Source organism: Carlito syrichta, unplaced genomic scaffold, assembly GCF_000164805.1.
Source record: "Carlito syrichta isolate Samal-C Ts95f unplaced genomic scaffold, Tarsius_syrichta-2.0.1 Scaffold288945, whole genome shotgun sequence".
Taxonomy (NCBI): Eukaryota; Metazoa; Chordata; class Mammalia; order Primates; family Tarsiidae; genus Carlito; species Carlito syrichta.
The window spans coordinates 240,171-267,722 of record NW_007233041.1 but is presented as its reverse complement, the minus strand read 5'-3'; the positions used below and the strand labels follow the sequence as shown (position 1 = coordinate 267,722).

Genomic DNA, 27,552 nt, shown 5'->3' with positions numbered 1-27,552 from the left:
TGTGCTCTCCCTGGCTGGAACCTATCATTTCCTAATTATATCCTGTGTGTGTTTTGCAAGACGTGAGCGGCTGTCAAGGAGAAGGATGGGCTCAGACAGGGGAGGGGCCAGGGCCCACCCCTCGGTCCTCACATACCTGTACAGAAGCGAAATCCCCCGAGGCACAGGCACCCAGAATAGCAGCACCCACAAGAACAGACTCCACCTCTTGTGACAGGACCACAGGCATGCCTGCGCAGGACAAGGCCACACCTCGGTTAGGGAAAAGGGTCAGGGGCAGTGTGGGAGGAGAGCAGGCAGCCCCAGTGGTAAAAACACTTGACGTCAAGGCAGCAGCAAGAGCCCCCTCCCTGCTGCCTCCCTGCCGCTCCCCACCCCCGCCAGCCCTCCATTCCTTGTTCCCTGGGATTACCTGGTTCTAAAGGATTTCATGGCCTGTGCCTGCTGGTGCAGTAGCCAAGGGCCCCAAGGGAGCCAACACCATATATATCAACTCACGAGACCTTGGTGCCCAGGTTTTCCAGGCTTCTGCGAGCTGCTACCTGCCACTTGGTTCAAGTTCAGTTCAGCAAGTGTTTATTAAGTGCTCTGCTGGCCCAGGGAATACTGACTGAGATGAATCAGACTGTGCCCTGCTATTCAGGTCTCAGAGGGAAGATGGATGAGGGAGATAAAGGCTATGTAGGGGGCTGGTTATCTAAGTGAGATGTACTAAGAGAAGGAAGTAGCAAAAGGGGGTGGGCTTTATCTCTCTAGAGGCTTCCCGCCTTTCTCTGAGTGCAAGCCGCAGTCCTTACAGTGGCTGACAAGGGGCCCTCTCTCCAAGATCTGATCTCACTTTTCCCACCCAGATCTCCTCCTCTCCTGCCAACCACATCATCCTGGCCTCCTTGCTATTTCTTAAGTATGCCTCAGAGCCCCTACCCATGCTGTTCCCTGTCTGCAACACTTCCTCCCGGATGCCCACATGGTAAATGTCTCCGCCTCCTTCAATTTTTTATGGAAGCACCACCTTTCCACTAAGCCTTCTCTGCCCATGGGACTCAACATTGCAACTCCCCCTCAACACTCCTTAGCTCCTTCCCCGTTTCTTCCTTACCTTCCAGCATCTGCTCTTACTTACTAATCTGGTCTATCCCCTAGAACGCAAGCTCCATGAAGGTGGGGCCTTTGGTTTATCTGTTGCTGCATCTCTGGCATTTAGGCCAGTACCTAGGACATAGTAGGTGATTGAACGACGAGAGACAAATTTCCGGACAGTTGTCACAGTGGAGAAGAGGTTAAACAGCATCTAAAAGGTGAGTAGGGGTCCCCCAGGCAGGGAGGAGCCCTCCACATGCCAACTCCCAGAGGTTGAGGGTTCATGGCAGTTTAAGATTACGAGAAATAATTTAGGAGTCTTGAGATTATAATAAATATATAATGATCTGCTAAGCAGGAGATGGCAGCAAACTCCACAGCGGTAAACTCTGTGGTATAAAATCTTCCTCTACTCAAGACAAAGATTAGATTCCTCTTCTTATCTTGTCTGGGAAGACTTTCCTGAGGCACCCTCTGCATCCCAACACCTCCTCACTCATCTCCTTCCTTCAGGGCTGGGTCAGCTGCCCCAGATCACTAGGGTATGAATTCCGGCTTTCTCGCTGACTTAGCTGGCAAGTCACACAATATTTCTGTGCCTCAGTTTTCTCATCTGCAAAACGGGGTTGAAATTCCACCCACCTCATAGGGTTGCTGCAAGAATGTGAAGTGCTATTATGAGTAAGACACTTAAAACAGTGCTTGGCTTAGAGAAAGCGCTAAATTAACATTAGCTGTTAAGACCCTAGAAGTTTACCTTATCTCTGAAGTTGCCCCCATGCCTTTCACTCTGAGTGGCTCCAACTCATTTGCCCCTCAACCAGTCTCACCCTTCCCTCTCCTCCTCCCACCTGCTCTGAGTCCAGGTAAACTGCCCTTGGGGACCACAGCTGTGGCTTCCTGTCCTCCAGCTGCATCCTTGACTAAGCTCCTCCTGAGCTGTCCCCTTCATACAGTCCCCTGCATCTCAGGTCAGGCACTGCTTCCTGCCCCCACCCCTGTAAGACCAGGGGTGGAAACACTGCTAGAATCCTCCAAGTACTTCCTGGTTGTCTGAGTTTCTGACACCCCACCCACACCTCTGTCAAAAAACTCTTGATTCAGTTCTCCAGTTAACCTAACTTGAGTGTATCTGTTCCCTGCCTGAACCTGACAAATACTGACACCTCTGTCCTCTGGGTCCCCACTCTGCTAGCTCTGGACATCAGTCGTATGACCAAAGGCACTTTTTCTGTGTTTTAGAACAAATCTCTTGGCAGGACATTATTGTTTTTCTTTGCATCCCTGTGCTCAGAGAATGCTTCTGAGTGAATAAATGAATGAACAAACGAAGGAAATAAAATAAGGAATGAGACAGGAAGAAGGAAACCCCTACTAAAACTGGCAGTACTTAAAAACAAAACTTAGAAGAAGGAACATTTAGTCCCAAGTCAGTGGGGCAAACCTACAATTACTTAGTACACATCAAGTATTTCTTGAAACCACAGTTAACTAAATGATCAGAGTACAAGGAGTTTCTTCCTTCACACGTGGACGACATTTCCCAAGCTGACAAAGGCCCACTCTGACTGCTTGCATGCAGCAGATTGTTTCTAACATGGCAAAGACTCGCTTTCAAAATATTAAACTTTTTTTTCCACATGCACCTCCTCCTTTTTGGCCTGGGGCTATCAGGAGAGAAGAAGTGAACTAATGTTCGAACACCTTTGAGAGAGCACAGAGACAGGTACTCACAAACTCACCAGCATTTATTCCTCAGTGTGACCTACATGAAGGCAATAATAACACTTCTGTCTTCCAGAAGAAGAAACTGAGGCTCAGAGAGGTCAAGTAACTTGCCCAAAGTCACCGAGCCGGTCTCCGGCTTTTTTCTACTATTCTGTACTATCTCTAAAAATATCTCCCAAATTCTGTGATGTTTTTGCAAGTGTATTTCTGAGAATAATGTACCAGGGTAAAGTCCTTCCTAAGTCTTTCTTTGTAGGAAAACTAGAGCAAATACAATGTTTAAGGGCACCAAAGACATTACCTATATACAGGCCGCTTGTGTACGTGCCTTTTACAGGGCCAAATGCAAATGTGTTCTTTTCTCTGAGTGCTGGGTGAAGGAGAGGAAGAGGGCGGCTTTGCCTGGAATGTGAACTATTTGATCTGATGCATTAATGAGTTTCACAGAACCCAAAGCATTCAAAGGCAGATGCACTTTGCCACCACTTGTCAGTCACAGGCTTCCAAAGGCTAAGGAATTCCAGGCCAAAGAAAAGGTCCCTTTGTCTGGAACTGTAACTGGTCCATAGTTGGAGACAAAAGGTCCAGTTTCAATCCGAATCCAAATAACGATTAACAGCCTTTTCATTCAACAGCCGGGAGGAGGACAGTTTCCAAAGCAGAACTTTCTGTAAAGCTGCTGCACCCTCCTGCTTCTGAGTCAGCTCAGGGATGCCAGGCCTGGACGGACGGTGACCCATTTTCACAAAGGCCAGAGCCGCACTGCCGAGTCAGTGCCCGGGTCACTCCCAGCTTCCCTGCTCTGAGGGGGCCTGTTTTCCATTCCCTCAGGGAATAGGCTAACCAAAGTTGACTTTCATCTTCCCTCCTGCCTCCAGGTAGAAAGTTTTTCTGGCTATTAGAAGGCTGGAAATTGTAAAGTCACAGATCAGATTCTAAGCCTGACCCTTATCTGAACCAGCCGGCTGATTTTTAGATAAAATGTAGTTATGGGTTTTCTCCTGGGTTAAATTATAAGGTAATGTGGGTTCTCCTTTATGTCTTTCCTCTTTCTGCTTCAGAACGGCCCACTTCCATAAGGTTTTGGACACCTCAGGAAAGAGGAGTCATCGTCAAATGGTTACTAACTGGGTGGAAAAGTCAAGAAGCTCGAGGCAGCAGCACAGTATAAAGGAACAGTGGGCCCAGACACACCTGGGTTACAAATCTAGTCCTGCCCTTTACTGGCTGTTTGACTTTGGAAAGTCCATTTAATTTAGCTCCCTAATCCTCAGTTTTCTTGTCTGTAATGGGGGCACCAATTTCTACCTGCTAGTGGTGTATGAGGATTAAATGACTCACACTGACACACAGTAGCTGCTAGGTCAATGGTAGTGATTTCCATCCTTTATGCCTTGATAGTTCTACCCTCAGACTGTGTTTTTCTTACTGTCCTCCGACTGTGCCTTAGGCTACTTATCTCTAAGATGGGGATAAGTGACGTATTTAGTTTCATCTCGTAATGTGCAAAGATCAGCTATGTCTATCTTGTTAAACACGGCTCTCATCTGCAGGCATTTATGTGGCCTGGAGAAGGAAGAGGGGTATGATGGGGCAGAGTGAGTGGCAGAGGCTTTGACCCGCCCAGCTGTCCGAGTTAAGGAATCAGGGGATGGATGACAGCAAGGGGTTGTGATGAACAGAGGCTAGGGCAAGGTGGGCTTGAATCAGGCTGGAGTTAGGATTGTGGGCAGGGTCCAATCCTCCCCCACTTCTCTCCCCTTGTCATGCCCTGGTGTCTGAACATCCAGGGAAAGGTCCTGAGAAGGAACACCAGTCCCCAAGAGACACTGGGAGAGCAAGGAGCAAGAGAGGTAAGGAAACCAGATCCAGAGAGATGGAAGTCCAAGGCCAGCCTCTGTGACTCCAGCAAACCTCCTGCCAATGGGGCCCCTTCCTTGGGGCCCAGAGGGCTCTACTAAGTATCAGAGAGCTCAGTCAACTTTAGATTCCCTCAGTCTGTATCACGATCCCCTATTCTGATGAGCTGAGAAGGAATCACAAGATCTCAGGGACTAGGGTTCAAATTCCCAGCCTGCAGCCAGACCACAGTTTCTACAGTATCTGGGCTCTGTGTTTTTTCTTTAAGACGTTTCTTTATCACCTTTTCCAGAGCACATGCCCTGAGCTGTCAGAGGTCCAAAACTAGGCAAGGTGCCTGTCCCACTGTGTTCCCATGACACCCTATGCTTGTCTCACTCAGAGCTTTTGTTGTGCTTTATTTAATATGTCTGTTTGCTTCTTCAACAGACCTTGAGCTCCCTAGGGGCAAGAATCATGCCTCATTCATCTCTGTATCTTCAATATTCCCCATAGTGCCAGGATCAGAAGAGGTGCCCAAAAGAGTTTTGTGAACACCTGAATTAATATCTAATCCTTGCCAGCCTCACTCTTCTCACCATCATTCAATAGTTGGGTCTACATAGAAGTCACTTTCCCCCCATCATTTCCTCATTATTACTATAAAGACTTCAGTTATCTTAACGATTGGGCATATCACTCATATCCTATTCTCACCTCACCCAGAATGTGGCCATGCCCACTTGCTGCCAAATCTAATATCAAATCGCCTTCTCTCCTCCTTAGACTTACCAGTAATGTCTGCATGCATTTGCACAAAAAGGGGATTCTTGCTCAGGCCTCCGCACAAGAAAAGAGTACTGATAGAGTGTCCTGCTGCCTTCATGGCTTCTATAATGAAGCGGGTCCCGAGCTTAAGGGGAAAAGCAGAATAAAACATTAGTATGGCGGCAGAAGTAAATGATGGGGCAATTTTGCTATTTACCTGGTGCTAGACACTGCACTAAGAGCTCTCAGAAAGCAGTGACTCCGAGAGATTAGGTTGCCTGTGATCACACAGTTAATTAAATTGCACAGTGAGAATTCTAACTTGGGCATGCCTGACTCCCAAACCCTCTTAATGACTACACCATTTGCTTCTATCAGTAGTTACACGACACTGACAAAACAGTTGACAATGTCAACACAGTTACTATTAACACAGTCCATTCAAACAAATATTTGATGAGTGTCTATTGTGGCCCAGGCCCTCTATTAGGTCCAGAAATGGAGCGGTTGCAACGCTGCTCTGAAATTTAGAATCTGTGGTACCTGGCTCAGTCTTCCTTCACTAAATGGGAACTAAAGGCTTTTTTCTTTAGAAAAGGCACCCAAAAATCCAGTCGAAGAAACATGAAGATATTGCATAAAGAAGGTGAGATACAAGGCTTCAGGCTGGCAGAGGACTAACATTACCTCTGTTATCACCTGAAACCAGGTAGTGGTTCTCTAGTAATGAGGCTTTGAAGCCAGTATCCATTGCCAGTCAGTCCTTAATGACCTGGGTGATGCAAAAATCACACACTCTGGTTGGCTCAGGACTTCACCTTATTTTCAATTCAGCTCTCGGTGTTCATATCTTCCTAAAATGCATTATCCTCATCTCTGTCTTGCTAGGGTTACTAAACTCAGTAAAAACCATTCTTGTTTGAGAAGACACTGCCTTCGGTACATTTTAACATCTAACGCTTTAGTTTTAGATAGGATATTCAAATAGCTGACAATCATAATTTATTTGAAAGGTCAAAAAACTAGATGTTCAAAAACCATAGTTTATTTGGAATAAGAATTAAAACAAAAAGATAACTGTGATGTGGCCTATAAGATGGTAGGCACATGGTGATGTTTGAGAAAGTAGTTCAGAGAGTAATGAAGAAGATTTTTTGGTGGATAGAGAACCTGAGCAATTGAGATTGAGCAATTTTGGGAGATGGCAAATGACGGCATGTGGACACGGGAGTGAACTGCTGATGTGGAGGGAAGAGAAAGACAAGATAGGGAAGGTCAAGGATCTGGGAGGCCAATGCATCTCCACAGATAGTGCAGTCACAAAGGAGAAGGCAAGGTTTGGCCTGGAGAGAAGACACGAGCCAGTATCTCAGTTTTTAAAGACAGTGGGCCGATGTTATCGGGATAGGTACCCAAGTGCATAGACTGGAAGAGAGGTCAGTTAGCTTGAAGGCAAGAAGGATCAGAAGTTTGGCCAAGGTAAGGAATAAGGCTTGTGAATCAGCAGGATGTTGGCCTGACCTTAGGCCCTGGGAGTGGGAGGATGGAGGACAAGCCTTTGACAAGGCTGTCTGGAGAGCTGTCTCCCCAGGGAAGGGAGCACCTGGGGAGAAAGTGGTCAGAGAGTGATCTAAGGACTGCAGGACATGAAATCCCAATTGCTTGGGCATAAATGATGAGGGATGGGCAGTTCAGGAGCAAAAGGCATAGGAGTTCTAGCCCAGGGGTCTTTAGGGTTTGTTGAAGCTATTCATAAATCTGGTAAAAATATGGATCAGGTAAAACTTGGGCCTCCAAAGAAAATCCACAGATGAAATGTGTTTAAAAAATTAAAACATGTTGTGCCATATAAGGCCAGATTCTACTTACTGACTATAGCTGATTGCCCCCAGATGTTATTTCTTAAGCTTGTTTTATTTGGGGTGGGGGGAGTCATGAACATACTTGAGACTATTATAAAAACCTATTGACTTCTCCAGAAAAAAAAGTCACAGGCAAAATGGTATTATAAATAATTTCAGGAGGTCTCCAGATGCCCTTAGTGATCTACCATGGATCACTTGATGTCAGTGGATTCCAGGCAACCCTAGTCAGTGTACTTCAAGGGCATGAATCTGTAGTAGCTAAAAGTATGAGCCTTGACTGGGTTGGTGGCTCAGCCTGCAATCCCAGCACTTTGGGAGGATGAGGCAAGTGAATTGCCTGAGCCCGCGGGTTTGAGACCAGTCCGGGCAACTTGGCGAGACCTCATCTTGACAATAAATCAAAAATTAGCCAGGCGTAGTAGTGCATGTCTGTAGTTCTGGCTCCTTGCAAGGCTGAGGTGTAAGGTTCGCCAGAGTCCAGCAGGTCGATGTTGGGGTGGCCGTGAGTGTGCTACTACACTCTATTCTGGGCGACAGAGTAAGACTACAACTCAAAAAAATAAAACAACAACAACAAACGAAACATGAGCTTTGAGTTCAAAAACCCTAAAGTGACATTCAGGCATTTCATGTATTACTTGCCCTTGACCTTTTTAGGATTCAATTCTCTCTCTCTTTTTAATGGGAACAGTTTTACTGTATTCATTCAGTAAAAGTTTCTGATTGTCAGAATTGTTAACATGTTAATGGTCTTAGACTTGAAACACAATAATACCTACCTTACAAGGTTGCTGCTGTAAGTAGTATAGGTAAAACTTGTAGAAGAGAGTTCAGCACATGAACAGTGCTTACAAGAGCTACTCTGGTGATCAGCTATCTGCTAGGCACTCTGCTACACACTTTACCACCATCTCCCATTTAAGGGAAATGTGAAAACTGCATATTGTTATTCCCACTTAGGAGATAAATAATTTTGCTGAGACAATACAGTCTGTATGGGACACAGGCTAGCTGTCTCCGAATTTAAAAAGTCCTGCAAAACTGACATTTCTAAAACCAGGGACCTACAGCCACATGATTAGCAGGCCTGCCCAAGACAAGGATAAACAAAGCAAATTTCTTGGGAAAAGGAAAGAAATGATCCGAATAAGAGGCAGTCCCTCAAGAGGGGCTGTGACAGCCTGTCTCTCCCCAGTGTGGCATTGTTGGCTGGAATTTCCCACTCAGGCTGGCAGTTGGTTACAGGGCATTCCCTTTTGGTGTCCCAGACTCCACTCTGTGTCATGCTCCACCCTACTGAAATGCCCCACCAAAGAGCTTTGTGTGAAAATGATTTTGTGCTCACCTTTCTGGAAAAAATGTTTTCACAGAGAAATTTAAATCAAAATTAGGCTATTCCACTGGGAATGTACAGAACCAAATGCAAATCAAGAGACTTCAAATGCAAATAGTACTTTTTAAGGGTTTGTTCTGCAAAGAAAACTATAGATGAACAGGCTATGGATAAACCCGGTGGTTGACAGGCCTTTCAATTCAGTGTGATCAAGAGTATTTCACTTCATGGAGGATTTTGCACAGTCCCAAGTTAACTTCATTACAATCTCTCTTTAATTTAATTCCATCCCTACAAAATATTAACCAAAGATATGACCATAGAGAGAGAGGAATTTGTTTAAATTTAATTTACCAACAATAAATAGGTGTTAGAACAATTAATATTCAGGGCCAATGAAATAAATTTTTTCCCTCAAGTTGAACATTATGGAAAAATATCTGTTATCAGAATGGTTCATTAAGATGCACATTTTTGCCTAAAGGATCAGCATACCCAGATACGTCTGCAAAAGAGGCTGAACCCCCTCACAATAAAGCCTTATGAAAAAAATTGTGCCTTAAAATGTCTTCTTATCATTGTATTACAAAGGTCATTAAGACAATGGACAGAATAAATATGATAGCTTTTAATACATGTATGGCCCATTAAATACAAAATTGATTTTCCAAGTATGTGGTACTTGGGAAAATGTAGCTGGCTTCCACCTTCTCCCCACCCTGCCTATATTAAGTTTAACCTCATTTATGCATTCTTGGACTTTTGCAGTATGCTTACCAGGAAAGGAACCTCCATGAGACAATCCCAGGCCAAATCAATCATGTTTTCTAATATATGTTAAGTAAAAACTGTTCTTGAGAATGTCTGAAAGCTTATTTCATCCATGTAGCTTTTACAAATAGATCAAAGAAAAATGCAGCTTGGGCTGGGAGTGGTGGCTCGTGTCTGTAATTCCAACACTTTGGAAGGCAGAGGTGAGAAAATTGCCTGAGCTCGGGAGTTCGAGACTAGCCTGAGCAACATGGTGAGATCTCGTCTCTACAATAAATAAAAAAATTAGCTGGGCATGGTGGCGTATACTTATAGTTCCAGCTACTTGGAAGGCTGAGATGGAAGAATTGCCTGAGTCCAGGTTGTGGCTGCAGTGGCCATGAGTGTGCCACTGGGTGTGCCACTGCACTCCAGCCTGGGTGACATAGTGAGACTCTGACTCAAAAAAAGAAGAAGAAGATGAAGAAGAAGAAGAAAAATGCAGCTTGGTAAAACAGAGAGGGCAGCAGCCTGGAAGTGAGATGGAGAGGGGTTCAAATTCCAACTACCAAGCACTAGCTGCTGGAACTTGGCAAATGGTCTTTTTTCTGTCTGTAAAATGAGAACAGACCCACCTACTTACAGGTTCTGTGTTAAGCCACAGGTGGTAAGGCACTCTGTTGCCCAGCACAGAGTCATGTCCAATGACAGGTGACTATCACTATCTTTATGCGATGGTGCCTCTTGGCTCCTCCTGCTTGGCCTTACCCTTCATGTCCTCCTTTAAGCATATTTTTCCAAGGGTGAGCATCACACAGCTCTGATTTTCTTGGATTGTTCGCTTCAACACAAGCAATGTATCCCTCTGTGAGTTTTTTCATACATTAACATCAACAAATCAAAAAATAAAAGTTCCTGAATGCAGCCATGTGTCGCTTAATGATGGAAATACCTTCTGAAAAATGAGGCATTAGGTGATGTGGTCATTGTGCAAACATCATAGAATATATTTACATAAACCTAGATGGTCTAGCCTGTTGCTCCTAGGCTACAAATCTGAGCAGCATATTACTCTACTGAATACTGTAGGCAATTATAACACAGTGGTAAGTATTTGTGCATGTACACACAGAAAATGTATAGTAAAATTATGGTATCATAATCTACGGAACCACCATCATATATGGAGTCTGTTGTTGACCAAAATGTTGTTATGCAGTGCATAACTGTACTTTACATATCTAATTTTATCTTAGACAGCTGTAGGTTCAAATCCCAGCTCTACTATATACTAGCTATATGACTCTTAGCAAGTTAGTTAATTGCACAGAGGCATAGGTTTCTAAGCTGTGGAATGGGGATTGTAATATCTACTTCATAAGGTTAAATCAGATCACGTGTGTAAAGTATTTAGCAAAGTTCCTGATACATAATAACCCTGTTTATCATCATCATCATCAAACAGGATCGCTAAGTAACTATCTTTACTACTGATGCACACTTTTGTTCTCCATTTTCGTCTTACTACTCAGCACCTCCATTTATTTGACAGACCTCAAAATTATGTGTTTTGGAATAAGTGTCCATGTATAAAGCTGTTTGATTAATTTCAGTGAACTGGCCAAGTTGTAAAATCAATAAGAAAGTATCTGGGTACGCTGAGCTGTTAGACAGTTTAATCAAGTTGGCTGATTCCACACTTCTGTGCAGCTGCATTAAGGATGGTATATTCCTTTAGTATCATTAGGATTATTATTATTTGGAAAGTTCTAGTCCCTATTGTACATACATTGTGCTTGGACAAATCTGAGCATTAATAAAGCACTGTTGGTGATATGAATAAATATTCATATAGTTCTATTATTTAAAGTAATGAGGTTATGAAAACAGTTGTGTGAAGAAACAGAATAATTGAGTACATATACATATAGTATTAACAAACAAAAACATTGGCTAAAATAAGTGTTACTGAAAAATAATTTTGAGTAAAAAATTGTTAAACTGAGTTTTCTTTTTTTTTTTTAATTTAGTAAATTGAGTTTTCTTTCCTTCTGGCTCCCATTCTCTTTCTAGAAGTGGCTAATCTCCATGGATCAATCCTGTTATTTTGGGGTACCTACCCACTCTCAGACCCTGAAAGCCATGACCCACTCTCCCCAAATGCACTTCATAATCTATGCACACAAACAACTTTCTGTATGTGATTTCAGGGTTTAAAACTTACTTGTAGCCCACCCACCGATCTCTAGATAAGAAGATTCCTTAGACAATGTTTCAGACTTTAGAATTTTGTTTCTGTTTTTTATTTATCTTTCATTTACAAGCTCCCAACATTTTAGATTTAAATTCTCCCCTTCCTCTCTTACCACTCTAACCTCTCCTTTAAGCAGCTAATTAGCTAAGAACAAACACATTCATGTTTAAAGGAAGTTAACTATTTAAGGTAACCCTATAATGAATCCTTTTGCAAAGTGACCAATATCATGTGTTTTATAAAAGTGGACATTCTTAACAGCAACTTTTCTTAATGCAAGCATACATGGCATCTGCTTGCTTGCTCCCATTTAATTAAATTTAGAAGACAAATGAGATAAATGACAAGTATAATGTTCAAGGATTTTAACTCCGTTAAGCTTTTAGTTATGCGAGGTTATTAGCTAAAGCAGGGGAGGGTCTTCATCAACATTTCCTTCCAGACACCGAAGCATCTCTTTATTACAAGATCCCTTTTAATTAAGAATCTCTCTCACAAAAGCATATGACACATTAGATATCTTGGGAAGCGTGTGGTCTAGAGTACAGTGATAGCCATAAGTCTCTTTAAAAATGGGATTCCAGTGTCTTACAGCAATGGCTTGAACTGTGGCCAGGTAGAGAATGGCAAGATCATCGAGGTCCTGAGACAGTTTCAATCCGGTGACCTGTAGGAGTGAAGGAAAGAAAAGAAGGAGATGGTCAAAAGGAGCTGCCATGGATGGAGATAGTTCCCATGAAACATGTTCAGATGTGTTTTCTTGCTGAAACAAGTTCATATGCAAATCCCCTTTTTGTGAGCTGAACGTGAAATGCCTACTAAACCATCTAATCTCCAGACCTGGGAAAAACTATCCCTTCCTCCCCCAAAGAAAATGCCTTGCCCTTAAACAGAAACAAGACAAAATAAACACTCTAGGAAGATGGCGTTTGATATTTCTTAGCATGGAATTAAATGTCTTTATTGTTCTTTTAAAAATATTCTTCTTTTTTTGCAAATACCTATTTTCTGTGGCTTACAAGAAATCAACATATAATCGTAGCATTCTAGTACAAGATGATCTTATTCCGAGTTCTGCTACTGTCAGAATACAGTGTAACAGCACCCACAGGGTATCAAGGGTAAAACAATATGTCTCCTATAATATTATACCTATTAGGAGATAATTTAGAATGTGTGACTTGTAAGAGAGTCCCATTAAAGTCAATAAGAATCATGTGCTTGTATGGAGTATGTCAATCTCCAAGCTATTCCAGACTGAAGAGGATGCTGGACTTGGATGCCATCAAGACTTGTTCACAGTCCCACCCTCATGTCTCCCATTCAACAAGGTGTTCTCTGGAGACATTTCTAGAGGGTGAAGGCCGCTGGGTTCTTTCAAGCTGAGTTTGAAGTTTGTGGGCATCGATACCAGAGTTCACTTTAGACTTTCATATTATAAAATTAATTCACATAACATGCATTGACTAAGTTCCTACAGTATGTAGGATCTTGAGCTCAACCAGATGCAGTCTGTGTCAAAATAGGGAATCTGGGTGATCTACCTAGGTCCTTGTCCTTCATCCTCTCCAGCCCCATTTAATTACTTGCTCCAAATTTTGCCCCCAACTGAGATCGGCCTATTGCTCAAATCAGAAATGCGGGAGCCCTCTTACTTGACTTCTCCCTTCCTTCCCATATTTAAGCAGTCTCCAAGTCTTGTACATTTGATCTCCCACATATTTTTCTTCATCCTCACTGTCATCACTTTCTTAATTCAGGCCACCATTATTGTCTTTTCTAATTGCTGATAAAGCCTCTGAGCAAATCTCCCTGTTTGTAATTGTGCTCCTCTGTACAATGAAGACAGACTGATTGTTCTTGAATGCAAATCTGACCATGCTACTCCTCGATAAAATTGCTCCCCATAGCCCTCATTTTGCAGTGGAAATATCTGCACAGTCTCAAGGTCTTCTTCCTTGGCTCTCCCTGGTTTCCTCTCCTGCATGTCCTCTTGTCTTTACATACTCAGCATCTTATATGCTAACTATTCAGAGTTATTCTTCTAAGTCTGCTGATGAGGTGAGTCCAAATTTCAGTAGAGCTACCTGTGAAAGTTTTTCCTGGCAAATAATTGGGCAATCAGATAAGAACTGTAGCTTTGATTTTAACACACGGCAAGATTGAACATTTGAATGAGAGACCAAAGAGGGACTCTGCGGATGCATCTTTCTAAAACAGTAACTGTGAAAGAATATCCTTCCTAAAGCTCCCCAGAGATCTAAACATACTGTAAGAAAGCTGGAACTAGGAGACAACATGAACAATGCTGACATTATAGAACTTCACTTCACAGGTGAAGAAATAATTTGCCAAAGGGAGCATAAAGAATGGAAACCAGAACCCAGGTATTCTGACAGACTTGACTTGTCTTATTTATCAAAGCATCTTCAAGTCCAATACTGTGCCTGTCATGTAGTAGGCATTGAGTGAATATTTGTTGACTGTGTGAACCAGTGACAATTCAATGATCTTTTTATCTTTTGGACACCTCTCTCTCTCCTAATAGCCTATGCTTCTTTGTCAAGTTTTTTTTTTTTTTTTTTTTGAGTTGGAGTCTCACTCTGTTGCCCAGACTGGAGTGCGGTGGCACTCTCCTGGCCATCACAGCCTCAACCTGCTGGGCTCCGGGGATCCTTCCACTCAGCCTTCCAAGTAGCCGGAACTACAGGTGCGCACTACCACGCCCGGCTCATTTTTTGATTTATTGTGGAGATGAGGTCTCAACCAAGTTGCCCAGGCGGGTCTTGAACCCGCGGACTCAGGCAATCCACTCACCTCGGCCTCCCAAAGCGCTGGGATTACAGGCTGAGCCACCGAGCCCTGCCTTCTTTGTTGAATTCTACGGTTATAGGCAAACAATGATTACTGCCTCAACTTTTCACATATGCACAGAGAAGAGGTGACATTTGCTCCATAACCCAAGAGAAAAGAGCACTGGCAGAACACTCTGTCACTCGCTCCATAGTCCGAAGCACACTTTCTCTTCCTCATCAGAGGAATGGCTTACTTGAGATGAGAGTAAAAGTGGGTCCCTGTAGCTCACAGGGAGCCTTTGTGTGAATTAGAAAAAAAGGTGCCTCATCTGGGAGAACGAATTTGAAAAAGATGGTGAATAAATAGGATTTCAGCCTCATCATAAGCTCCATCAGCCGAACGCCTCATATGAACAGCCTGTACCATGGCACGCAGTGGTCCTGATAATAAGTCATTAATGGTTTCTCTTTTTCTCTTTCCTGGACTGGCCTGGTCTCAACAACACTTCTACTGTTGGCTGGCCTATTAGGGAAGACAACTGGGCCATGGCTTACAGCATGCTTCCAGAGCCAGTCGGGGGGGCTGCTTCCCTCTGGCTTCCTCTCTGGTCATCCATGGAAAGTGGATTGGGCCATGACTTTGTGTGGCTGATCCACCGATGGGTCCTGGAGATCAGATGTGGATAATCTGTGATTGGGGCAGGGGTGAAATTTGACTTTGCATATAAGGTGCGCTCTCCACCAGTATGTATATATCACATTACTTTGTATAATAATATTGATAATGTAACTGGTTCTGATATCCTTATCAATTAGTAACAATCCATAAGAGAGCAGGAGGGTGATGTAGCTGGATTTAATTTCCTTAATCCACAGCTGATATCCATGAGGATTTCTGAAAAGCATTGGTATTCGAGCAAAGAGATAACATGAACCCTTTTCTAAATTTCCAGTGCCTCCACAGCTCAGAAATCATAGAGGAGAAAAGGGAAGATAATTTTTTTCCAGAACTGAGAATGAGATAATCAATGTGATTGAGCACTAAATTTAACTCTTGAGCTTGCTAGCAGCTATAGCAAAAAGGGACACATGATGGGTGACATAGCTTTTCTTTTTCTGAAAAAGAAAACATAGCTATCCTTCAAAGGAGACAAAATTATTCCTGGGAGGAAACTCTAGGAGGAATTTATTACATGGATCATGATATGGAAGGGGCTCAGCATCAAAAGGAAAGAAGCAAACATAGTTCTCCCATGGCCATTTCCAATATTCCTTCACCACTTATTTAACATCAGAGTCATGGTGTTGGCATGTGACTTAGTGAAGGACATTTCTGTCTGAAGTGCAAAGATACTATGGTGTGGGGTCCTTGCTTCCTTGATATCTCACCTGCTATGCAGATGGAGACCTCAGAAGGGCAGATGATCCTTAAGCCCATTTTATTTTCTCTCAGATACTGACCTCAGCTCAGCTAGTCCATGCTGGAACTTCCTTTTTTTTTTTATTATAGAAAAGACATACACATCTTATTAGCATGTACACATAGAGAACCACAGAGTGACTGCCCCCATGCTGGAACTTTCTAAGGGGTGCCTATCATGTGGACTGCTTGGGAGGTTCTAGAGGACCAGGGAGGTGGTGGCAATGCCCTGGAAGTACCAGAGATGTCCTGGGGGAGGTGCAGCTTTGGAAGGGCTGAGAAGGCTGGGATAGGCCAGAGGAGCTGATACCCTGGCTGAAGGCTTCCATCAAGAAGAGGAAGTGAAGAGGAAGCATAAGTGGAAGAATGTGTTTATAGATGAGCACGTGCCTATTTTGAATGTCTGGATGAGACAGTCAGATGTGTGGGGAAACCCCATGGGAGAGTTGCAGTGGTAAACACATTTTATGTATTTCGGCTATTGTGTAATGTGCAGAAGTGTAACAGAAAAGCATTTATAATTAATATTTAGATTTGTGAGAGTTGGATATGATGGCCAAAAAAAAAAAAAAAAAAATACCCCCCCCTCAAAAAAAACTGCATTGCATAGTCTTAACATCCTAGATTATGGAAATAAAATGTATATGTAAATGTTGGGATTTTGAAGTGCATGTAAATGGAATGAATGAACTTTAGAATAAGACCCTGGGTTTAAATCTTGACATTCCCTCTAACTAGCTGCATGACAGTGTATTAATTCTTTAAGTTCTTTGAGCTTCAATTGTTTTCATCTGCAAAACAGGAATGATAATACCTCCAAATATTTTTGTGAGGATTAGGTTAGATATCATTTGCAAAGTATGTTTCTTTTTTGAGCAAGCTGTAGTGAGTCTACAAGAGCTAGACACTTCTATAGATCTCATGGCTTTAACTATGTACATACAGGTGGCACTGAAAAGTGTCCATTTATTTTTCTGATTTCTTAATAAATGTTCATTCTCTTTCTCTTGAATGGATAAAGGGCTCAATCTCACTCATTTATTGGAATATGGCAATAAAGTATCTCCTTCAGCATGCTATGGTTACCACCAGGATATGAATAGGGGTCACTGAAGACCAGTGGCTGTCCAGCCAGGGCAGAAATCGATCATCAGCACTGATATCACAATTTTAAAGGTATGGACATGTAGGAGTTTGGAGAAGCAATCTGACTTTGATGAGTGCTCACAACTCATTTATTTGGGGACCCACTTGCAGGGACTCCTTGAGGAATACTTAGTCCTTATCAACATACACATTTCCATTCAAGGAGAGACATGATATCTGCACTCCGGACTTCAGCTTCAGTCTTGTTGCTCCTTGGTAATTTGTCCAAACTTGGGCATATCCTTAAGCCTCTCCTGGATCCTAGTTGAGTGCAGATTTCCCAGAATCCTACTCCAGATTTACTGAACCTTTGGTGTGGGCCCAGCAATTTGCATTTTGGCAAGGTCCTGATGCACTATAAACTGTGGGAATGATTGCCCTAAACCTTGGTATTACAAATTATATGTTCATAGGTCCTAAAATAGTTAATTATTAATACATTCATTAGTAATTAGTTATTTTTTCCTTCCTAGTTGTTAAATAAATTGAAGTGAGTAAATATGCTAGTAAGAAAGAAAAGGGCTTAGGAATAGTTTCCCAAGGGATCTCTACAGATGACAAAAGACAAGAAAATGGGATTCCTAAGTCCTGAGACTTTCTAAGGCCATCAGAGTTCGATGGGGGTATCCAAGGCTCAGGGGAATTAGCTGAAAGCTTTCCAGAACACAATGGAGCAGCAAAAAATGCTCTGTTTGCTCAGTCAATAGTGAAGGTGGAGCTCATGAACAAGAGAAAGACTTATACAAAATCTTTGGAGGGAGGAGAGAAGTTGAAGGACAGGTCTGAGATAATCAGCTACCTGGAAGAGAAAGGAGGACAAATTTCCCCAACAGTATCAGTAAGCATCAGGAATATAGGGTAACGCTTGGCTCATCCAGATTTGGGAAATGCAGATGAATGCGCTATCACTATGTTGCAGGGAAAATTCTAAAGATATTTCATCAAGATTCCTATTCACTGAATATTCAGTCAAACACTAACCTAGGCACTGGCAGAATTAGTCACTAGCCAGCTAACCTTAAAATGGGGAGATTATGTTGGATTATTCAACTAAGTTCAGGGTAATCACCTGAACCCTTAAAAGCAGAAAAGGAAGGCAGAAGAGTCCATCACAAGAGATACAGTAGAAGATGAAGGCAGGAGAGATGAGGTAGGAATGGAAATAATAAAGGAATGGAATCAGGAATGGAAAGCATGAGAAGTACTTGACTCACCATTGCTGGTTTTAAAGATGGCAGCAGGCAGTGATAAGCCCAGAAATACAGGCAAACTCTGGAAGCTGAGAAGAAGCCCTGACTGACAGTCAGCAAGGAAACAGGGACTTTAATGCTACAAATGCATGGAAGTGAAATTGGTTGACAACATGAAGGAGGTTGAAAGCAGATTTTCCCCAGAACCTCACAATAAAAGCCCTTGGTCTCGTGAAAGTTGGAGCAGAGAATTTAGTTGAGCCAACCTGGGTTTCTGACCTATAAAACAGTGAGATAATAAATTTAAGCCACTGTATTTGTATCATTTATTATAGCAGTAGTAGACAACTAATACCTACACTACGACTAGAGGATGGATGGACATTCTCCCTCATGGCCTTATTCTATTGGTGAATTCTACGCCACACAATGCAGTCTGCTTGCTGTTTGCCCAGAGCACCAGGTGGTTCACGACTATGTCTGCCTTGCTTCTGAGGCTCTAAGTCCAAGCCTCTTATATGCTCATGTACTGTATTCCAAAGCTGTTCTGTCCTACTCTTCTGGCCCCTACTGGCTGATGTCTAATCCTGTTTTGAGTCTTCATGCCAACCTGGATCCCATCCTTGGTTCTCTGACCTTAGGTCCTTCTCTGGACCCTCCAAATAGCAGCTTCTACCCGACTCACCCCTCCACCCTTTATTAGGCTACATTGTCTTAGGAAATTCTTGCCTACAGTACATCCCCTGGTTTACTTGTTGTCTTGTGTCTATAAGAAAGATTAGGAGCACTAAGAAAGAAAAATCTCATTCTGTGACAGAATTTTAAAAGTCACTAAGATGAGGAAGACATACGGCAGGCACAATGAAAACAGAGCAGGAGTGAGGCAAACACAAAAATCAAGCTTTTAATTTTTATTTTTCTTCCCCAAACAATGTCAGTGACCCAGGTTTCAACTGATTGGTTCCAATCCCGTCAACTGTTTTCTCCTCTGGGTAAATTACTTAAACTCTCTGCATCTCAGTTTCTCTCTTCTTTAAAATGGGGTAATGACATCATCTTACAGGGTTTTTGCAAAAGTTGTTGATGATACATGTACAGCATCTACCATGGTGCCTGGCACATTTGGTCCCTGAAAATTGGTACCTATTATCAATCACAATACCAGCTGGTAAATGAGTTGCTTCAGTAAGAAAACAAATGATCAGAAAACCAGTTAAATGACACTGAGGATCTAAAGCTTTGTTATAGGATTTAATTTTTCTTTTTTTTTTTTTTAGTTGGAGTCTCACTCTATCGCTCAGACTGGAGTGCAGTGGCCACTCCCGGCCACCGCAGCCTCGACCTGCTGGGCTCAGGTGATCCTTCTGCCTCAGCCTTCCAAGTAGCCGGAATTACAGGCATGCGCTACCACGCCTGGCTGATTTTTTTGATTTATTGTAGAGATGAGGTCTCGCTGCCCAGGTGGGTATCAAACCCGCGGGCTCAGGCAATCCACTCACCTCAGCCTCCCAATGGCGCGGGATTACAGGCTGAGCCACCGAGCTTGGCTAGGATTTAATTTTTCATGGGCAAAAATAATACGGAAAAATGGCTGAATAAAACAGTGGTAAATAACAACAAAAACATCCACAACTCTTGTCAAAGAGTCCACATGTTTCGGAAGCTTATAAATAATGCCTCAAAGACTGATTCATTGAGCTCAAGAGCTTCCGGCACAAGAGCTTCCGGTTCTATCATCCAGCTTCCTATCAGAAGAAGCCACAGGGTACAGCTTCTATCCTCTGTTGATCTGAGTTGCTGATTCCATCCACCTCTGGATCGCTTTAGAATGCCCAACTCTAGCTGAGATTTGGTCCCCTAGGAACTGACTCCCCACACCACCCCAGTTCTCCACGTGCACACTTGCTCTGTTCTTGCTTTGAAGAGCTATTAGAGCTGCATTCAACCTCTCCAGCAGTTTGAGCAGCAAATGGCCTGTGTTGGAGTCACAGTTCTTCAAAGAAGCAGAAAATAACTTTCTGTTCTGGGTAGTGCTGTACTTTCAAAATGAAGCAGAGAAAACATGTTTCCACCAATGGTGAATGTGGCGTGTGTAGTGGTGTGTTTTCTTGGCCTAAAACGTTTACAAGGTGATTGGCTTTTTTCAGTGGGTGTTTCAGGAAAGGTATTAAAAACAACAACAACAACAACAAAAACATCACCAAAACAGAGAGCTCCTACCACTCTGTGAAAAACAACTGGCCGTATACACAAGGAGTCAAGGACTCTTTCAAAATTCCTCCTCCAGCACAAGGTACATCAAATCTGAGTTTCCTGCTGTGTCAGAAAGGAAGCTGAAGGCCAAGGACTTAGGTACAGAGATGATGAATCTCCAGGCCTCCATGAAATTTGCCTATTGTGAGGGACCAAGCAATTATTCAGTTTCACTGGCTGGTTTTTTGAGGTTGGTAAGTCCCGCCAGCGCTGGAGCGAGTTGGTTGCTTCAGGGTCCAAAGGCCACATTTAGAATCCCGCTGGCCATCTTGTAAACATGCAAGTAAGGGCTGCCAAGCGGGTGCTACCAATTCAAAGGCATTTTGTGTTGTCTGTTCACTGTACCAGCACGTCCCGTGTGATTCTGACAGTGGCCCTGCAAAAAGCCTGGACTACTCCAGTTGCCTGATGGGCAGATCGACTGCACAGAGCTAACCCACCAAGGTCACACACTGGTCCATCTTCAAGCCAAGTTTAAATACAGGTCCAAATTCAAAACTTGGCCTCTCTTTACTGCTTCACAGTGGTAAAAACCATCCAACCAACCACTCACAATAGAAATAACCACAAAAAGATACCTGAAACATGCAACTATTCCTAATGACATGGTCACACATTAAGGTAGATGAAGGTAAATTACAAAGTCATTTCCTTACTTTCAAAGTAAGCAATTTTGTTTTGTCTTGCTTTTAAAGAACCTAAAATCACCAGAATTAAATGTTTTCAAGCTGGTTGTTATTACCTAAGCTTCTCCTTCATTTAGATACTTGTGTGTGCACCTTTCTGTGTCTCATTTATCAAGTGGAAAGGAGAAATGCTAAATGGGGGGTACTTAGTCCAGGTGTACCATTAGACTGCCCACCTTTTATCTCCACCATCTCTTTTTAGCCTAGTGCTTCAGTGGTCAAAAGAATGGAGGAACAAGGATTAGCCTAGGGAGTGTGGTTCAGTACTAAAGCATGTTCAGAAATGTACCTGCTGGGACTCCTTTTTTTAATAGTCCTCAGTGTATTTTGATAAGTCAAAAGTTATAAGCCTTGTGGGGGTGTGCATCCTAAAAGCCAGGCTCTGCCACTTCTTGGTTTTGTGACCTTGGGTCACTGTTTGTCCCTTATTTTGTACATGATGACTGCAATTATTGTTTGACCATAAGGCAATTATTTGGTGCCAGCCTCTGCCCTAAGCACTATTGAGATTTAAAAAAGTAAATAAGCCACAGCCCTATCCTCAAAATGTTTTTTCTATAGAGTAAATTTAAAACATATGCTATGTTTCATAACAGTCCTAATTTTATTTTCTTCAGTAAGTAAAAATTATACTCCTTATTGCATTCAATGTAGGTTTTAATTCTGTTATTGTATTTCTAGTTGTCTGTGGTCTTTATCCTTTCACTTTTCTTCTCATTCCATTGTACTTTCATCTGAACTCATTCTTTCCTAATAAGTTTCTGCCCTATTTCATAGAGATATGCTGTTTAAAAATTCTATTGAATATACCATGGAGCTTTCGAATATTTTTGTTTGTTTTTTGTAGTAAATAATTTTCAAGTGATCATTCCTTAAGTGTTCAAATGGCATTTATTTTTCTTTGTATGCAATGTTTTTCCTATGGGATTAACTGTATTTTTTCTTAAATTTAGTCTAATTTGAGAAATGAATATAGTCAGTATTTCCAAGTAGAGTACACATGAACAACTCTTAGGCCCACTCAATGCATACTTGAATTTGTCTTTTCAGATCTAAGATGTCAATGATCATAGTGTAGCAATTTTTATTTTGTGTAGTTTTGCTGGATTGAGATAGAGCAGCACTGCCTGGCTTTCTATCTCTAGAACAAAAAGTATAAACTACCCTTTGAACACTTTCTTCAAATTCACAGAGCTACCAAAACATTTCCTATCTCTACCCCATTAATAGTTTTACTTAGCAATCCCATTCACACATACAACATAAATGAGCTGGCATCCACCTAACAAGAGAAGTGAAAGACCTTTGCAATGAGAAATACAAAACCATGCTAAAAGAAATCAAAGATGACACAAACCAATGGAAAAACATCCCTTGCTCATGGATTGGAAGAATCAATAGTAAAGATGTCCATCCTAACTGAGGCAATCTACAGATTCAAAGTAATACCCATCAAATTACCAACATCATTCTCCTTAGACCTGGAAACGACAATACAGAAATTCATATGTAAACAAAAAAGAGTACAAATAGCCAAAACGATCCTCAGCAAAAGGAACAAAGTGGGCGGTATCACACTTCCAGACTTTAAACACTACAGTAAGGCTACAGTAATCAAAACAGCCTGATACTGGTACAAGCACATCACACCAATGGAGTGAGACAGAGATTCTGGAAGCAAAAACTTGATTTCTCAACCACCTTATCTTCAACAAAGCCATCAGTAACATCCACTGGAGAAAGGAGATGTTATTTAGCAAATGTTGCTAGGAAAACTGGCTGACCACATGCAGAAGAGTGAAACAGAACCTCTGCCTATCATCACATACAAAAATCAACTCTAAATGGATCAAAGACCTAAATGTAAAGTCTCAAACTACAAGAATCTTGTACGAAAATGCAGGAAACACTCTTTTTTTTTTCTTTGAGTTGGAGTCTCACTTCTTTGCCCAGGCTGGGATGTAGTGGTATGCACGCACACGGCCACCTTATCGTCAACCTTTTGGGCTCCAGTGATGCTTCCGCCTCAGCCTTCTGAGTAGCTGGAACTACAGACACATGCTACCATGACCAGCTATTTTTAATTTTATTGTAGAGATGAGGTCTCGCTAAGTTGCCCGGGCTGGTCTCGAACCCGCGGGCTCAGGCAATCCACTCGCCTCGACCTCCCAAAGTGCTGGGATTACAGGTTGAGCCCGGTCAGGAAACACTCTTATGCACTTAGGAGTAGGCAACCAAATCTTGATCAAATCCCAAAAAGCAAATGCCACAAAAGATAAGACAGACAAGTGGGACCTCATCAAACTGAAAAGCTTTTGCACAACAAAAGAAACCATCAAGAGAGTGGAGAGACAACCCATGGAATGGGGAAAAATATTTGCTAATTGTGTATTTGACAAAGGCCTGACATCTAGGATCTACAAGGAACTCAAATGCGACAGCCTTATTGAAAAATGGGTAGAGGACACAAACGGACCAAATTTTAAAAGAAGACATAAGAACAGCTAACAGGTACATGAAAAAATGCTCAGTCTCACTAATCATCACAGAAATGCAAATCAAAACCACATTGCGATACCACCTAACTCCAGTAAGGACGGTCATCATTAATCAATAACGAAAAACAACAGATGCTGGAGCGGGTGCGGAGAGAAGGAGACACTTCTATATTGTTGGTGGGAGTGTAAAGTAGTCCAACCTCTATGGAAACTAGTGTGGTGATTTGTAAAAGAACTAGAAATTGACCTTCTATACAATCCAGCAACCTCCTTCTGGAAATATACCCAAAGGAACACAAATTGTTCTACAAAAAGACACCTGCACATGCAGATTTATTGCTGTACTATTCACAATAGCAAAAACATGGAACCAACCCTACTGCCCATCGAAAATAGACTGGGGTAACTCCTTTGGGTTCCTTCCCACTGTGGGAGATTTTCTGTTCTCTTAATAAATCCTGCTTTAAAAAAAGAAAAAAAGAAAGTAGACTGGATAAAGAAAATGTGGTACATATATATAATGGAATATTGCACAGCCATAAAGAAGGATAAAGTCAAGGACTACACAGCAAATTGGATGGAGTTGGAGACAGTCATAGGTAGCTATCTATCACAGAAATAAAGAACCGATTACCACATGTTCTCACTTATAAGTGGGACCTGAACATTAATCACAATATCACAAGGGAGGTATAGGTGGTCACAGGACACTGCCAGGGGTGGGAGCATGTGGGCACTTAACACAAAGGGTACCTGGTCCTAAACCAGGGGAAGTATGCACCAGTTGGAGGCCCAAACTTTACCTGCATGTAGATTACTTATGTACCTAACCCCGACCTGACCCCACATCTTTATAATAAAATAAAGTTTTTAAAAAAGTTTTATTCAGGATGCTCAGAAGACAAGCCATCACCATTCATCCTAGCTCAGACTTCCTGCCCGGGTGGCTTCTTGGGTCGGCAGGCCTCAAATGGATTGAACTGAAAGGGAAGCTAGGGACAGGGTCATGGATGGGGGATGGGAATGGAAATTAAACTAACTGGCTGCTGCCAAAAAACAAAACAAAAATCAAAACCACAAAATCCAACCATCAGCAGTAGAGTAGAGGGATAGCTGCTCTATTTTTAGGCTTAAAAGCACCTGTGATTTTAAGCTAGAGGACAGAAGGTGCCGAGGTCCAAATGCTTTCCAGGCTGGCTAGTATATGACACTGTTCTTACATTATATACTGTGTTCATCAAGCAAGTTACATGAGTCTTTTCGATTCTGGAAAGTCTTCTCATTTCTTTGGGACTATCAATCCTAGTTTTCCTAGTTGAGCACCATCCTAATTTCCAAAACCAGCAGGAGTCCTTTTTTGCATCGTCACATATTTTTGAGTGAAGCAGTAAAAGACTGCATCAGGGTTCACTAGCTGAACGCCATATTAAAAAAAAAAACAACTCCAAAGTCAGACAATTACTGAACATCCCCTTCAGTTTGAAGAGTTATAGGGATCACACTTTAAAATGATTATGCACACACACACGCACAATAATTATCTCCCACACTTTTATGCAAACTTGGGATGGGTACTTTTCTTTTTTTTCTTTGTACTCCCTGGGATTACCATGGGCCTTCACATAGTAGGTGTTCATTGAAAGTGTACTGAATGGATGAACGTTTAACAAAGACAAGGGAAAAGTCTGCTAAGGGGAGAGTGGAGAACTGGGAGAGGGTAATACTGCTGAAGCAGGAGCTCAGGGCTGTCCAGAGGCTCTCTAAGAAAACATTTTCTTTTTTACTATCAAGATAAAGCATTATCTCATTGGCTAGACAGTGATTCAAAGAGCTGCAATTGTAGACATTCATATGCCATACTTTTTCTCCTCTAGAATACTGCGTACACTCTGATCCCCTTAGCCTCAAACCCTCTTCCCTGTTTCACTTGATGTCAATGTCACTACTTGTCAGAAGCCTTTCGTGACCACAGAGACCAGGTTGGGCAATTACCTTCTATACATCTACAGAGCCCTGGACAGGGAATGACGCCTGGAGCTTGATGTCATCTTTCCATTGCCTGTGTCTATTTTCCATCTTCCCCACAGAGGCAGTGATATTTGAAGGGTTGGGAATGGGTCCAGTTACTCTTATATCCCCCACCAACTGTAACAGGGCCTATGTCTGTTAGACAAATAAATGCACTCGTGATTATGGCATAATGAGAAGTTCTCTTAATTTACTTGGATGTTAATATTGGTATTAAATATTTAACCACATGGATAGTAAGAGTCAGTAGCTGTCTAATCCATTCAGTATTAGTAAATTGTTCATATGTTTATTTTTTCTACAGCAATAAATGATCTCTTTGTTATCTCCATGTTGCCTATAAATTATCAATAAGTACATATTAAGCACTTACTGTGTGCCCAGAAAAATGTTTTGGAAGCCAAAAGAAGAAACTATATATGGATTTTTGCCCTACTGAAATTATCCTGACAATTCTAGTTGCTATTAACATTTTCCCCAGCATTTTTCAAGCTTCACGGAAGTAGGAATTGCTGTATCTTACTCTTGCTGCAGCAGTACTTGGTATACAATAGACACCCAATTAATATTCACTGCCTAAGAGCTGGAGACAGGCATCACTGTACGTTCTGGCAAAAGGATACAATATAATAGAAGAATTTCAGGGTGGCTATTTTGATATTATCCAAAACTGGATTGAAGGAAAGAGATTTTGGTAGAAGGGGTTAGCCTAGAATCACCTTCCTTCTGTCTTATTTAGGTCACCTTCTCCTTCCAGTGTTGTGATGCAAACTCATGGAGTGATAACTATTCCATTGAGAGGCTAACCCAAGGACAGTTATAAATGGAAACCACAGCTAAGAAATATCAAGGGATAGATGAGGTATATTTACAAAACAATAAGCTTTATTAAAAAACTAAACATACCAGGACTTTTAGATACAATTGGGCATATGTCCTGGTGTAAGAAATCTCTTTTGGTGAGTACATATTTATTCTCATGAGATGGGAATTCCTCAGAGTGCTCCATTGATTCCTTTATATTCTGCATCTGGGCCAACTTTATTAGAATATCCTCATGATGGTAAATCTTAGGTGTTTGGTTTTAAGAAACAGACAAAAGCTGCTGGGAGACACAGAGCCTGACATGCTGGGTATTGAAACTGGGTGTGACAGATTCTGGCAAGGGAAGGCCCCAGGTCCATGTGACTCAGAGCCATAATCATTCACCATGTAACCATGCTTGCTTTGGTCAGCCCTGCTTGATCATTGTAAGAACTGGTCAAGTTTCTGAACTCCTTTAACATTTTAACTATCTAACTGCATTTGGCTCTTTGGCTCCATATATTTGTCTCTAATTGAGATACTCATTTTTGTACTTATATAAAATGTGTTCTTCCCCTATTCTGCTTGCAAGCAGAGTGGGTTATCTGCACATATGACTTCCAAGCTGCAATCTGTTGCCACATGACCCTCTCTGGACATTCTTTTTTTTGCCTCCACAGGCCAATAAGGAGGCCAAGTTCATTATTTATTGTGTAGGCATGCTCTGTGAACTCCAGACAAACATAATCTTTACTATGTCAAATTTTCTTTTCTTTCTTTTATTATTTATTTATTTCAATTTTCTTTTCTTTTGCCCATAACTCCCTTTTATTAACAGAAACTGATTATGTCAACTAGATAATGAAAGTAAAATTCAGGTCTTCCTGTTGGCATCATAAAAATATTTAAAACAATCTCAGTAAAATTAATCACCAAACTGTAGTATTTTGAGTCTTGACATTCTTGAAGTTAGCAAGCCAGCTCCACAGCCATGCAGCTACTTGTCTGTTGCTCACAGCCTCCATTCTGAATTCCCTGCCTCAGTTTACCCTACACTCTACCTCTTACCTCCGTGACATTTTCCTGGATTCTGCATTTATGGCTTATTTTCTTCC

The 27,552-nt window shown here is 41.9% G+C and overlaps 1 protein-coding gene across 1 annotated transcript in view; it reads right to left on the bottom strand.

The window, feature by feature from the left end:
* LOC103256117 (FGGY carbohydrate kinase domain-containing protein) overlaps positions 1 to 27,552 on the bottom strand; it is a 325,744-nt gene that overhangs the window by 84,611 nt on the left and 213,581 nt on the right. The window contains exons 8-10 of the mRNA XM_008054012.2: positions 12,210 to 12,284; positions 5,440 to 5,560; positions 137 to 231 (exon numbers count right to left, since the gene is read on the bottom strand). Of these exons, the coding sequence (XP_008052203.2) occupies positions 137 to 231; positions 5,440 to 5,560; positions 12,210 to 12,284 (291 nt within the window). The remainder of the gene's footprint in view (positions 1 to 136; positions 232 to 5,439; positions 5,561 to 12,209; positions 12,285 to 27,552) is intronic.